The sequence below is a fragment of the Oncorhynchus masou genome, chromosome 9 (assembly GCF_036934945.1).
Source record: "Oncorhynchus masou masou isolate Uvic2021 chromosome 9, UVic_Omas_1.1, whole genome shotgun sequence".
Classification (NCBI taxonomy): Eukaryota; Metazoa; Chordata; class Actinopteri; order Salmoniformes; family Salmonidae; genus Oncorhynchus; species Oncorhynchus masou.
Window position 1 is genome coordinate 70,710,450 of NC_088220.1, and position 15,148 is coordinate 70,725,597.

The 15,148-nt window shown below is 46.5% G+C and overlaps 1 protein-coding gene across 1 annotated transcript; it reads left to right on the forward strand.

Annotated features, from left to right (window-relative positions):
- Window positions 1–3,878: 3,878 nt before the first annotated feature.
- On the forward strand, window positions 3,879–4,967 carry LOC135545302 (gap junction delta-2 protein-like). The gene has a single exon (XM_064972923.1). It carries the CDS (start codon window positions 3,879–3,881, stop codon window positions 4,965–4,967), a length of 1,089 nt encoding a protein of 362 aa, XP_064828995.1.
- The last annotated feature ends 10,181 nt before the right edge of the window (window positions 4,968–15,148 follow it).

Consider the following 15,148-nt stretch of genomic DNA (forward strand, 5'->3'; position numbering starts at 1 on the left):
GAGCATTTGCTTTTTGCTAAGAAGCTATTTTAATTTCTTATTGACCATTTTCATTTAAAACAATCACAGTAGGGTACTTATTTCTTACCCAGAAAGGGTTTGATATTGAGATAAAAACGGCTCTATTGGCCCTTTAAACTGATCTATACATACTTAAACTGAAGTGGTACATGATCAAACATTACAGTAGGCATACGTGCTGTCTAGTCAATAGTGCAACACTTTATCTTGCGAGACATTTGGTTATAAATTATTTCTGAAGCATCTACAGTATATAGGTCCTATAAAGGGTTTATTAATTATCAATGGTTTACACCTCTAGGCATGACAATGCTTAGTGCTTAGTTAGTAATTTATGTCTTTGTCTTTCACAGATTGGTGTTTTTCAGAAAGCCAAAGGCTTCCTCAATATTCTCATTTAGATCAACAATTATTGATCATATTTGGCCCACTAGCATTGGCTGCCCTGTAGTGTTTACATACAGTGCATTCAGAAAGAATTCAGGCCCTTTGACTTTTTTCACATTTTGTTACGTTACAGCTTTATTCTAAAATGTATTAAATTGTTATTTTCCTCATCAATCTACACACAATACCAAATAATGACAAAGCAAAATCAGGTTTTAAGAAATGTTTGCAAATTTAAAATATCACATTTACATAAGTATTCAGACCTTTAACTCAGTACTTTGTTGAAGCACCTTTGGCAGCAATTACATCCTTAATAAGTCTTCCTGGGTATGACGCTACAAGCTTGGTACACCTGTATTTGGGGAGTTTCTCCCATTCTTCTCTGCAGATCCTCTTAAGCTCTGTCAGATCGGATGCGGAGAGTTGCAGCACAGCTATTTTCTGGTGTCTCCAGAGATTTTCGATCCGATTCAAGTCACTCAAGGACATTCAGTCACTCCTGCATTGTCTTGGCTGTGTGCTAAGGGTCGTTCTACTGTTGGAAGGTGAACCTTTGCCCCAGTCTGAGGTCCTGAGCATTCTGGAGCAGGATCTCAAGGATCTCTCTGATCTCTCCATTCATCTTTCTCTCGATCCTGACTAGTCTCACAGTCCCTCCCTTTGTATCTCTGTTCTTTACTGACCAGATCAGTCAGTAAATACAGTCTTCGTTCATAGTCGCTGCTGTCCTTGTCTGTTCCTAAGGATAGAACTGAGATGGGGAAACAATCTTTTTCTCATAATGCCCCTTCATCCTGGAACATGCTTCAAAAGATTTTAAAGTTATTGTTCTTGCCTGTTTTTAAGACTCTGATTGACAACACTGTTTGTGATAACCGCAATTGTTTCTAATCTTCAATTGTACCTGTAACTTGTATTTTTTGTAATTTTCTGTAATATTTAATGACACACTGCTATTTCTTTGTTGTTTTGCCTTCTTGCCAGGTCGCCCTCGCAAAAGAGGTTTTTAACCACAACGGGTTTTACCTGGTTAAATAAAGGTTAAAAAATAAAAACATCCCCACACCATGATGCTGCCACCACCATGCTTCACCGTGGGGATGGTGCCAGGGTTCCTCCAGACGTATCGCTAGGCATTCAGGCCAAAGAGTTCAATCTTGGTTTCGTCAGAACGGAGAATCTTGTTTCTCATGGTCTGAGAGTCTTAAGGTGCCTTTTGGCAAACTTCAAGCGGGCTGTCATGTGCCTTTTACTGAGGAGTGGCTTCTTTCTGGCCATTACCATAAAGGCCTGATTGGTGGAGTGCTGCAGAGATGGTTGTCCTTCTGGAAGGTTCTCCTATCTCCACTTAGGAACTCTGGAGCTCTGTCAAAGTGACCATTGGGTTCTTTGTCACCTCCCTGACCAAGGCCCTTCTACCCCAATTGCTCAGTTTGGCCGAGTGGCCAGCTCTAGGAAGAGTCTTGGTGGTTCCAAACGTCTTCCATTTGAGAATGATGGCCACTGTGTTCTTGGGGACCTTCAATGCTGCAGAAATGTTTTGCTACCCTTCCCCAGGTCTGTGCCTCGACACAATCCTGTCTTGGAGCTCAACGGACAATTCCTTTGACCTCATGGCTTGGCTTTTGCTCTGATGCACTGTCATGCACTGTCAACAGTTGGACCTTATATAGACAAGTGCGTGCCTTTCCAAATAATGTCCAATCAATTGAATTTACCACAGGTGGACTCCAATCAAGTTGTAGAAACATCTCAGGATGAACAATGGAAACAGGTTGCACCTGAGATCAATTTCGATTCTCATAGCAAAGGGTCTGAATACTATTTCTGTTTGGAATTTTTAATACATTTGTAAAAAATTCTAAAAACCTGTTCTGTCTTTGTCATTATGGGTATGTGTTGTGTGTAGATTGATGAGAAAATAAATAATTTAATCAATTTTAGAATAAGGCTGTAACAAAATGTGGAAAACAAAATGTGGAAAAAGTCAAGTGGTCTGAATACTTTCCAAATGCACTGTATGACACACGGACGAGACCTAATCCAGCCTTTCAGCCCAACCACACAAAGTAACAATTGAATTCCTGCCCTCGCCAACTGCAGGGGAATGGTCCTCATGTCCTCTGTTCCAGAGCCACAGTGGGTGGACTCCATCATGATGAAGCAGGGACACAGATGCTGCAGAGGATACTGAGGCTTGGTCTTTACATTGGATCCCATGATGGACATTCAAGTGGATGGATAGACTCTTAAAATACTTATTTTAATAGAGATACAACCTGTTCTGTGCGTTTCATCTGTAGACTTGGATTGGATCCATACGTCATTGATGCAAGCTGCTTATAGTGTTTTCAGTATACCACAGTCCTGTTTCGTACAGACAGTTCCTGGAAGACAATTTTAGTGAACATTATATATTGTGAGATTTTGTCTCTGTGTCAGGTCTATAAGTGGATGGGGCAAAGCATTAAGACTAGAGGTCTCCAGAAAGAGAAATGCTGTAGTCATAACTGGTGAATATAAGCCTAAAAGTGCTGGATGATTCCTCTAATTTGTCATCACATGTTATCACATTTCATTCAAAGATTGACTGAGCATAATCTGGAAAAGTGAGAAATGTTCAATCTTCCATTTCTCTAAATTGTATTTTTTAAACTGGCGAAGAGCAGACCCTTTGCATAAACTGGCATTGTTTTCCTTTTCCAGTTTGTTCCCTGCTGTTATTGTTTGACTATTCCCGGCTGTTCAGAAAAGGTGCCTCCCATTGTATTTTTAAATCTTTGTTAAACTTTACATTGGCTGCCTTTGTATATCCACAGTACAATGAGAGTTTTAGATAAAGTGGATGAATATGTCTGGTCAGCCTATTTTCCCATATCAGGCTCAACACCGTTCATATCGTCCATTCAACAGAACTCATATTAATTATAGTCAATGCGGACTGCATGTCAAAGCATTTTTTACAGATTTGGGTTTGGAAAGAGACAAACGATCCAGAGGTGAGGGAATTTTTAACTATATTGTTAAGATTGTTCTTCTCTGTTTATGTTTTCAATTGTTATGATAAAGGAAAAGGAGGAAAAACCTTTTCTGCTGTTACAATTTCCTTTGCATTGTATCCCCCTCACTGATATGGGCATACTCTAGCATTATTCTGTATCAACAGCTGTTTGAGAAGTAATGAGATAATGAGTGACATTTTTTGTAAAATTATTTATTCAAACATCTTAGACCAGATAAGAATTCATTTTCTCTCACTGTTTGCAAAACAGTAGAAAATGTTCCTTTACATACACTACCGTTCAAAAGTTTGGGGTTACTTAGAAATGTTCTTGTTTTTGAAAGAAAAGCATGTGGGTGTCTAAATCATTCGGACTCTATTGTATTAGGTAGCAGTGCACCGAGAGGTTCTGATTCACACGCTTGTACATTCTCAAACCTCCCCACCCCTTCCCCCAGGTTAAACCATGGGAGACTGGTCCATTCTCGGACGCTTCCTGTCCGAGGTTCAGAACCACTCCACAGTGATCAGCAAGATCTGCCTGCTGATCTTCCGCATCCTGCTGGTGACCCTGGTGGGGGACGCGGTGTACAGCGATGAGCAGTCCAAGTTCACCTGCAACACCCTGCAGCCTGGCTGCAACGTCTGCTACGACACCTTCGCCCCCGTCTCACACCTGCGCTTCTGGGTCTTCCAGATCGTCTTGGTCTCCACGCTGTCCATCTTCTACATCGTTTACGCCCTGCACAAGATCGCCATGCATGAGAAGCTGGAGATCCAGAGGGGGCAGGTGATGTCTGAGCGGACCTCCAAGAAGGTCTTTGGGCAGCTGGGAAGGGAAGGGCTGGAGAACTTGGAGACTGGTATGTCCACCTACTGCCCTGGATACAGAGAGGAGTGGGTTGGTCAGGAAGCGGAGGGGGTGGACCAGAGCCTGCTGGAGGAGGTCTATTGGGAGTTGGGGGAGGACCCCACTCAGCTCTCCAGCCAGGTGCTGCTCATCTACATCCTGCACGTGCTGCTGCGCTCCGTCATGGAGATCACTTTCCTGGTGGGGCAGTACTATCTGTTTGGCTTCAAGGTGCCCCAACTGTACCGCTGCGAGACCTACCCCTGCCCCACCCGCACAGACTGCTTCATGTCACGTGCCACTGAGAAGACCATCTTTCTCAACTTCATGTTCAGCATTAGCCTGGGCTGCTTTGTGCTCAACATCGCAGAGCTGGGCTGGGTCTACATCTTCCGCATACTGTGCTCCACTTGCTCCACCTGCTTCCGCCCTGAGAGGGACCCTGTGGGGCTGTACGACCACCACAACCCTCTGTTGCTGCAGCTCAAACATTCTCTGAGGGGCAGGCTGGTCCTGCAGACTCCCACTCTCATGGCCCAGGAGATAGCTGGGGGCCACCTGCTCACTCATGTCCCAGCCATCACCTCTGAGACCGATTCGACTGTGGAGTGCACCTCCAAGAGGACTCCGGAAGAGAGGGACCGGGTTAAGGTTAAACTGGCAAACATGGCCAAGATGGGACGAACTAAGAAGTCTTGGCTGTGAAAGGCCCATTCTGTGTGATTCTCAGATGTAGCATTTTCCACTTTTGAAACAACAAAGGGAAAGAAAGATTCATCTTTATCATCCATACCATAGCCTAAATTACATAAAGAACATTCAAACTGTTCCTGAGTTTCAAAAGACAGAGAAAAGTAAAACATTTTGCTGGAAAATTGTATACATTCAGTTTACAGTCATTATCTTCAGTCTGTTCACACATACGTCCTACTGTACACAATGTCAGGGTTCTTCAATACAAACACACCTGTTTGATAAAACATGACACGTTTTCACATTCTAACAATGTTTGTAGGATACTTTTCAATAATTCCTTGTAATTGTTGAAATACATAGCTGGCGATGGCAGAGTAGTTTTGACCTGTGTGCACACAGTCATTTATGTTGTCTAAAGGGACTTTGTCTCGTATAACATTATAATTTTCAGAATAATCTAATCTGATTGACTGGTGGGTAGTCAACTAACTATTTGTAGCATGTGTGCCTCTTTTTATTGATATTTGCATGGTATGTATGCGTATAGATCTTTAGTAATTAATGTTGAAATTATCGAAGAATAACTGAAATGTTTATAGTTGAGGTTCCAATCTCAAATGCTCTCATATTTGCCCATAGTATTTCAAAAACGGCAGAATCAAACAGTATTCGAACAGTGACTTGTATTTCTCATCCAGAAGTGTAAGAATTTTAGAAGAATGTAATTTCAACAATCAAATGTTGCACTGTTTGACAAGACAGTGTATGGAAAACCTGCATTTGAATGAGTTTCGTTTTTAACCACAAGAGGTCACTATAATACTTTAAGTTAACAAACAGGGTTGTGCTGAATATTTTTAATATATTTTTTATTTATTTCACCTTTATTTAACCAGGTAGGCTAGTTGAGAACAAGTTCTCATTTGCAACTGCGACCTGGCCAAGATAAAGCATAGCAGTGTGAACAGACAACAACACAGAGTTACACATGGAGTAAACAATTAACAAGTCAATAACACAGTAGAAAGAAAAGAGAGTCTATATACATTGTGTGCAAAAGGCATGAGGAGGTAGGCGAATAATTACAATTTTGCAGATTAACACTGGAGTGATAAATGATCAGATGGTCATGTACAGGTAGAGATATTGGTGTGCAAAAGAGCAGAAAAGTAAATAAATAAAAACAGTATGGGGATGAGGTAGGTGAGAATGGGTGGGCTATTTACCAATAGACTATGTACAGCTGCAGCGATCGGTTAGCTGCTCAGATAGCAGATGTTTGAAGTTGGTGAGGGAGATAAAAGTCTCCAACTTCAGGGATTTTTGCAATTCGTTCCAGTCACAGGCAGCAGCGATCGGTTGAAAAGCATGCATTTGGTTTTACTAGCATTTAAGAGCAGTTGGAGGCCACGGAAGGAGTGTTGTATGGCATTGAAGCTCATTTGGAGGTTAGATAGCACAGTGTCCAAGGACGGGCCGGAAATATATAGAATGGTGTCGTCTGCGTAGAGGTGGTTCAGGGAATCGCCCGCAGCAAGAGCAACATCATTGATATATACAGAGAAAAGAGTCAGCCCGAGAATTGAACCCTGTGGCACCCCCATAGAGACTGCCAGAGGATCGGACAGCATGCCCTCCGATTTGACACACTGAACTCTGTCTGCAAAGTAATTGGTGAACCAGGCAAGGCAGTCATCCGAAAAACCGAGGCTACTGAGTCTGCCGATAAGAATATGGTGATTGACAGAGTCGAAAGCCTTGGCAAGGTCGATGAAGACGGCTGCACAGTACTGTCTTTTATCGATGGCGGTTATGATATCGTTTAGTACCTTGAGTGTGGCTGAGGTGCACCTGTGACCGGCTCGGAAACCAGATTGCACAGCGGAGAAGGTACGGTGGGATTCGAGATGGTCAGTGACCTGTTTGTTGACTTGGCTTTCGAAGACCTTAGATAGGCAGGGCAGAATGGATATAGGTCTGTAACAGTTTGGGTCCAGGGTGTCTCTCCCTTTGAAGAGGGGGATGACTGCGGCAGCTTTCCAATCCTTGGGGATCTCAGACGATATGAAAGAGAGGTTGAACAGGCTGGTAATAGGGGTTGCGATAATGGCGGCGGATAGTTTCAGAAATAGAGGGTCCAGATTGTCAAGCCCAGCTGATTTGTACGGGTCCAGGTTTTGCAGCTCTTTCAGAACATTTGCTATCTGGATTTGGGTAAAGGAGAACCTGGAGAGGCTTGGGCGAGGAGCTGCGGGGGGGGCGGAGCTGTTGGCCGAGGTTGGAGTAGCCAGGCGGAAGGCATGGCCAGCCGTTGAGAAATGCTTGTTGAAGTTTTCGATAATCATGGATTTATCGGTGGTGACCGTGTTACCTAGCCTCAGTGCAGTGGGCAGCTGGGAGGAGGTGCTCTTGTTCTCCATGGACTTCACAGTGTCCCAGAACTTTTTGGAGTTGGAGCTACAGGATGCAAACTTCTGCCTGAAGAAGCTGGCCTTAGCTTTCCTGACTGATTGAACAGTTGCATATCGCGGGGACTATTCGATGCTATTGCAGTCCGCCACAGGATGTTTTTGTGCTGGTCGAGGGCAGTCAGGTCTGGAGTGAACCAAGGGCTGTATCTGTTCTTAGTTCTGCATTTTTTGAACAGAGCATGCTTATCTAAAATGGTGAGGAAGTTACTTTTAAAGAATGACCAGGCGGGATGAGGTCAATGTCCTTCCAGGATACCCGGGCCAGGTCGATTAGAAAGGCCTCCTCACAGAAGTGTTTTAGGGAGCGTTTGACAGTGATGAGGGGTGGTCGTTTGACTGCGGCTCCGTAGCGGATACAGGCAATGAGGCAGTGATCGCTGAGATCCTGGTTGAAGACAGCGGAGGTGTATTTGGAGGGCCAGTTGGTCAGGATGACGTCTATGAGGGTGCCCTTGTTTACAGAGTTAGGGTTGTACCTGGTGGGTTCCTTGATGATTTGTGTGAGATTGAGGGCATCTAGCTTAGATTGTAGGACTGCCGGGGTGTTAAGCATATCCCAGTTTAGGTCAAACTCTGAAGCTAGGTGGGGGGCGATCAATTCACAAATGGTGTCCAGGGCACAGCTGGGAGCTGAGGGGGGTCGGTAGCAGGCGGCAACAGAGACTTATTTCTGGAGAGAGTAATTTTCAAAATTAGTAGTTCGAACTGTTTGGGTATGGACCTGGAAAGTATGACATTACTTTGCAGGCTATCTCTGCAGTAGACTGCAACTCCTCCCCCTTTGGCAGTTCTATCTTGACGGAAGATGTTATAGTTGGGTATGGAAATCTCTGAATTTTTGGTGGCCTTTCTGAGCCAAGATTCAGACATTCAGACATTCAGTCCTGCGCCGCCAGAGTCTCCCGCCTGTCCTGCGCCGCCAGAGTCTCCCGCCTGTCCTGCCGCCAGAGTCGCCAGCCAGCCAGGAGCCAGCCAGGAGCCGCCAGCCAGCCAGGAGCCGCCAGAGCCGTCAGTCAGCCAGGCAATGCCAGAATTGCCCTTCACTCTGGAGCTGCTGGAGTCTCCCGCCTGTCCGGCGCTGCCCGGAGTCTCCCGTCCATTCGGGACCCATGGCTAGGGTCCCCAGTCGGAGGTAGGCGGCGAGGGTCGCCACTCGTAAGAGGCCATGGGGGCGGTTGAGGAGGCGGACAAAAACTGTGGTGAAGTGGGGTCCATGTCCCGCGTCAGAGCCGCCACCGCGGACATACGCCCACCCAGACCCTCCCCTATAGGTTCAGGTTTTTTGCGGGCGGAGTCCGCACCTTTTGGGGGGGGGAGGGTACTGTCACGTTCTGACCTTAGTTCCTTTGTTTTGTCTTTGTTTATATGGTCCGGGCGTGAGTTGGGGTGGGCAGTCTGTTTGTTTTTCTATGTTTGGTTTCTGTGTTCGGACTAGTATGGTTCTCAATCAGAGGCAGGTGTCGTTAGTTGTCTCTGATTGAGAATCATACTTATTGTCAGGATTTGGCCAGGGTTGTTCCGGGTTTTGGTCACTAGATGCCCCCATTGTGCTTTTTGACCTTATGTTTTTTCCCTTGTTCCCCATTATTATTTGCACCTGTACCTCGTTTCCCCTGATTGTATTTAAACCCTTAGTTTCCCTCAGTTCTGTGCTCTGTGTTTGTATGTTAGCACCCAGCCCTAGTGTTCTGTGTTTTCCTGTCGATTCCGGTGGATGCTCTTGTGGAATTCTGTTTTTGTTTTTGAGTGTCTCTTGGTGCTTTTTTGTGCTATTCCTACCACCTTTTGGATTTGCCATTTTTGTATTTAAGGACTTCTCCTTTTTACTTTATTAAATACACCGTCTTAAGTACTGCTGTGTCTGCCTCATCTTCTGGGTTCTGCTGACTATTCGTGGCTCAGTTGGTTAAGTGACTGTTTCTCACTCCGGGGACCCAGGTTCGTAACCGGGTCCTGACAGAAACACAGAGCCAAAAATGAACCCAGAGGCAGCCAGTTCCCAGGACCTTTTTGCCATGCTGTCCCACCACCAGGAGACTGTCCAACGCCACGAAGCCGCCCTGGTTCAGCAAGAGGCCTTAATGGCTAGACATTGTCATCTTCTGTCGGAGATGCTGACTTCCATTAAGCAAATATCTGATCGTCTTACCCCGGCAACAGTTCCCGTCCCAGTACCTCAGATTCACGTACCCATGGCAGTTAACCCCCTGGCTGAACCTCGTCTTCCAACTCCCCAACGGTTCTCAGGTGATCCAAGTGCTTGTAAAGGGTTTCTCACCCAATGTTCTCTCTCCTTTGAGCTACAACCCTCGTCGTTTCCCACCGACCGGTCTAAGATCGCTTATATCATCACCCTGCTGTCGGAAAAAGCCCTGGCCTGGGCTACTGCTGTGTGGGATGCCCATAGTTCCTGCTGTGCCAGCTACTCTGCCTTTGCTGAGGAATTCAAACGAGTGTTTCAAGGCCCAAGCAGTGGTTCTGACTCAGCCAAACAGCTCCTGACTCTCCACCAAGGTTGGCGCAGCGTGACGGACTATGCCATCCAGTTCCGCACGGTGGCAGCAGCAAGTGGCTGGAACAACGAGGCGCTCACGGTGTGCTTTCTGAAAGGCCTTTCCGACACTATCCAAGATGAACTGGCCACTCGGGAACCACCGGACAATCTCGAGTCCCTGATCAAGTTGGCCTCACGCATTGACCAGCGTCTGAGAGAGAGAGAACTCAACCGTAGACCTCTAGCCCCTATCAGTCCCAGCTCCGAGTCCCCACCTTTATCCTCGCTGGCTCCATCGGAACCCATGCAGATTGGACGCATCTCCCAGGCTGAGAGAGACCGCCGGATGAGGGAGCGACGCTGTCTATATTGCGGCAAACCGGGCCATTTCCGTTCCACGTGTCCCGGGCTCCAGGGAAACGCTCTGTCCCGTACAGACCGGGGGGAACTGTAACGGGAAACATAACCTCCTCCCATCCGTCCAACTCCCGTCTGCTCATTCCAGTCACTCTCTCCTGGGACAACCACAAGCTTCACCTTCAAGCCTTGGTAGACTCTGGAGCCGCAGGTAACTTCATGGATGGTGTCTGGGCGAAGGAGAATGGCATTCCCTCTGAACCTCTAAGTGAACCCATGAGGGTCACTACATTGGATGGAAGCCCTTTGGGATCTGGACTTGTCACTCATGTCACTACCTCCTTGTGACTTTCAGTTTCACAACACCAGGAATTGATGAACTTTCATTTGATCTCCTGTTCCGAGTTCCCTCTCGTCCTTGGATACCCCTGGCTTCACAGCCATAACCCTCACATCGACTGGTCTGTGGGCACTATCAAGCAGTGGGGTCCTACGTGCCAAGCTACTTGTATTTTCCAGAATTCCCGAGTTCTACTCCCGAGTCTTTAGAATCCATCGACCTGACCCGAGTTCCCGAGTGTTACCATGACCTCAAACTGGTGTTTAGCAAACAGAGGGCCACCATGCTACCACCCCATAGACCTTACGATTGCCCCATCGACCTGTTTCCGGGCACTTGCCCCCCCAGGGGTCGGATCTTTTCCCTATCTCCACCCGAACGAGCTGCTATGGATACCTACATCAAGGACGCTCTGGAAGCAGGCCTCATGCGTCCATCCACCTCCCCGTCGGGAGCAGGGTTTTTCTTTGTGGCCAAGAAAGACGGTGGATTACGTCCTTGCATCGACTACCGGGGACTCAATGCCATAACCGTCCGTAACCGTTACCCGCTACCCCTTATGGCCACAGCCTTCGAGCTGCTCCAGGAAGCAGTTGTTTTCACTAAGCTTGACCTGCGGAACGCATACCATCTTGTGCGGATCAGACCTGGTGACGAGTGGAAGACCGCTTTCAACACGCCTACTGGTCACTATGAATACTTGGTGATGCCCTTCGGCCTGACCAACGCCCCAGCGGTGTTCCAAGCGCTCATAAATGATGTGCTTAGGGATATGCTTAACATATTTGTGTTCGTTTACTTGGATGACATCCTCATCTTTTCGAGCTCCCTTCAAGAGCACACTAAGCATGTCAGACAAGTACTCAAACGCCTCCTGGACAGCCATCTGTACGTTAAGCCGGAAAAATGTGAATTCCATTCATCCCGAGTACAATTCCTGGGATTTGTAGTGGAACCCGGTCGAGTCCAAATGGACCCCAGGAAGGTAGGGGCGGTAGCGGATTGGCCCACCCCAAATCCGTTAAGGAAGTTCAGCGTTTCCTGGGCTTCACAAACTTTTACCGCAAGTTCATCAAGAACTTCAGCTTGGTGGCAGCCCCTCTCTCAGCTTTAACCAAGGGTGGCAATGCAAGGTTTTTGTGGGGAAGAGAAGCTGAGACGGCCTTCCAAGGACTCAAGCAGCGTTCTCTCTGCTCCCATCCTGATACTACCGACTACGGATGAACCATTTGTGGTGGAGGTAGACGCATCAGAGGTTGGTGTTGGAGCTGTCCTGTCTCAGAGGGGTGAAGACAAGAAGCTTCATCCGTGCGCTTTCTTCTCACACCGGCTTACCCCGACTGAGAGGAACTACGATGTGGGGGATCGTGAACTCCTAGCGGTTAAGATGGCATTGAAGGAATGGAGACACAGGCTCGAGGGGGCTTCTCACCCGTTTCAAGTGCTTACGGACCACAAAAATCTGGAGTATATCCAGCAGGCGAAGCGGTTGAACTCTAGACAAGCTAGATGGTCTCTTTTCTTCAATCTATTCCAGTTTATCCTCACCTATCGGCCCGGGTCGAAGAATCTCAAACCGGATGCCCTGTCCCGAGTCTACGCTCCTGCCATTCGAGATGACACGGACATGCCTGTCCTTCCTGCTGCTAAGATTGTGGCTCCGATCTCGTGGCAAGTTGAGGATACCGTGAGACGTGCTCAAGCTAGCGAACCGGACCCGAAAGGAGGTCCTGCCAATCGGTTGTTTGTCTCCAAGGCAGTGAGGACTCAGGTCCTTCTGTGGGGGCACTCCTCTCGCCTCACCTGTCATCCGGGCGTAGGTCGCACCTTGGAGTTCATCCAGCGTAAGTTCTGGTGGCCTACCATAAGAGAAGACGTTGCCACTTTCGTCAATGCCTGTCCCGTGTGCTGCCAGGGCAAATCTTCTCACCTCCGCCCTCAAGGACTCCTTCACCCTTTACCTGTTCCTCACAGACCCTGGTCCCATATCTCATTGGACTTTATTACTGGACTTCCTCCATCCCATGGCAATACTACTATCCTAGTCATAATCGACAGGTTTTCAAAGGCGCCAGGTTCGTCCCTCTGACTAAGTTACCTTCTGCCAAGGAAACGGCTGAGTTGGTAATTAATCATGTGTTCCGAGTCTTCGGCATTCCTCAAGATATGGTTTCTGACAGAGGTCCCCAGTTCGCCTCAAGGTTTTGGAAGGCCTTCTGCCAACTCATGGGGGCTTCTGCCAGTCTATCTTCAGGGTACCATCCGGAGTCCAACGGCCAAACAGAGAGGATGAATCAAGAGCTGGAAACCACCCTCCGATGTATGACTCGTGACAATCCGTCCATCGGATACTGGATTCCCGCCGGGTGCAGCGGTCCTGGCAGTATCTGGTGGACTGGGAAGGCTACGGTCCCGAGGAGCGCTCCTGGGTTCCTGCCAAAGACATCCTGGATCCTGACCTCATTCGTCAGTTCAGGGCCCTCCACCCTGAGAGAGCTGGTAGGAACGTCAGGAGCCGTTCCTAGGGGGGGGATTCTGTCAGGATTTGGCCAGGGTTGTTCCGGGTTTTGGTCACTAGATGCCCCCATTGTGCTTTTTGACCTTATGTTTTTTCCCTTGTTCCCCATTATTATTTGCACCTGTACCTCGTTTTCCCCTGATTGTATTTAAACCCTTAGTTTCCCTCAGTTCTGTGCTCTGTGTTTGTATGTTAGCACCCAGCCCTAGTGTTCTGTGTTTTCCTGTCGATTCCGGTGGATGCTCTTGTGGAATTCTGTTTTTGTTTTTGAGTGTCTCTTGAGGCTTTTTTGTGCTATTCCTACCACCTTTTGGATTTGCCATTTTTGTATTTAAGGACTTCTCCTTTTTACTTTATTAAATACACCGTCTTAAGTACTGCTGTGTCTGCCTCATCTTCTGGGTTCTGCTGACTATTTGTGGCTCAGTTGGTTAAGTGACTGTTTCTCACTCCGGAGACCCAGGTTCGTAACCGGGTCCTGACACTTAGGTAGCCTTTTTCCACCTGTGTTTTGTGGGTGTTTATTTTCAGTCTTTGTGTGTCTGCACCAGATAGAACTGTTTCAGTTGTCACTTTGTTGTTTTGTATTTTTGAAGTGTTCAGTATTTTATTAAAAAGATGAACACTAACCACGCTGCGCTTTGGTCCTCTCCTTCTTCCACCCAAGACAGCCGTTACAGATGTTGACATGATCAGTCCAATCAATGCTACTGTACATATAACGTGATTTGACTTCATTTTATCTGTGGCCAATGACCTTGAGCCTTCTTGGATGGGCACTTGTAATGTTACTCTATGGCAGCACCCAAGGGGATGGAATTTTCTAGCTCCACCCTTCGACTTGGAGGTGAAGTAGTGTCCCCATCAGTGACAGAACACTGAGCCAATCACGGCACAACGCTCCATATTTTCTGCTGGCTTGCCCCACCACCACAGAAAGCCCTGAGCTAGGCTGAAACACCTGCATTTAAGTGCTGCGTTACTCAAGAAAACAAAAAAGAGACCATGTTTGTATGCAGCTTTATTAACTCAATGATATACATTTTTTGCCATTGTTTGCAAAAGGATATGTGACACGTATTAATGCCAAAATAACAGGCAAAAAAGGCAAGCCCCCAAAATGTTAAAAATGTGGGGCTCAAAACAGTAGTAGGCAACCCAGACTTGCCAAAAGCCCTGAGGGATGCCAACTATAATCTTTGGCATTCTCTAGGAATCAGGACCTTTTCAGACCTATTTCATCAGAAAACCACGACACTGAAATCCTTTCAAGAGCTCTGCAGTGAAGTCAATGTGCCAAGATCCCATTATTTTAAAATATCTTCAAATTAGACATGTAATTTCCGCATTTAACTCCAAGAGGAGGTTTAGAACTCAGTTGAATGAAGTTGAAACCCTTCTTGTCACAGCACAATCCATTAAAGGCAAAATATCTTACATCTATAGACTCCGTTCTGAGAAAGGAGGCTCCTCCTTTACTCCTTTGAAAATAATTTGGGAAAAGGACCTTGGTCTGACTATCAGTGATGAGTTATGGGTGGAGGTTTGCAACAGGGTATTCTGCACCTCTACTAATGTAAAATTGAAAGAATCTAATTTCACATTTTTGTACAAATGTTATTACACTTCTTTGAGACTCCATAGAATGAAAACAGATATGTCTCCTAACTGTAAAATATGTACCTCTGAAAGTGGAACCTATATGCATGTATTTTGGAGCTGTCGAGAGATTGCCAGATTCTGGCAATCTATACATACTGCTGCACAGAAAATACTAGATGTACAGTTTGATATGAAACCGTGTATCTATCTTCTTAATGCCCAGCAGGACTTTGCTCTTGATCCTGATAGAGAAAATTTGCTTATGACTATTACATACTCTGCTAAGAAATGTATTATTCTATTGTGGGCCTCTAATACCCCTCCTACATTTAAAATGTGGATTGACCAGATTGTTGACTTTCTCCCTCTTGAAAAGCTCACTTATGACCTCCACAAGAGACAGCCCAA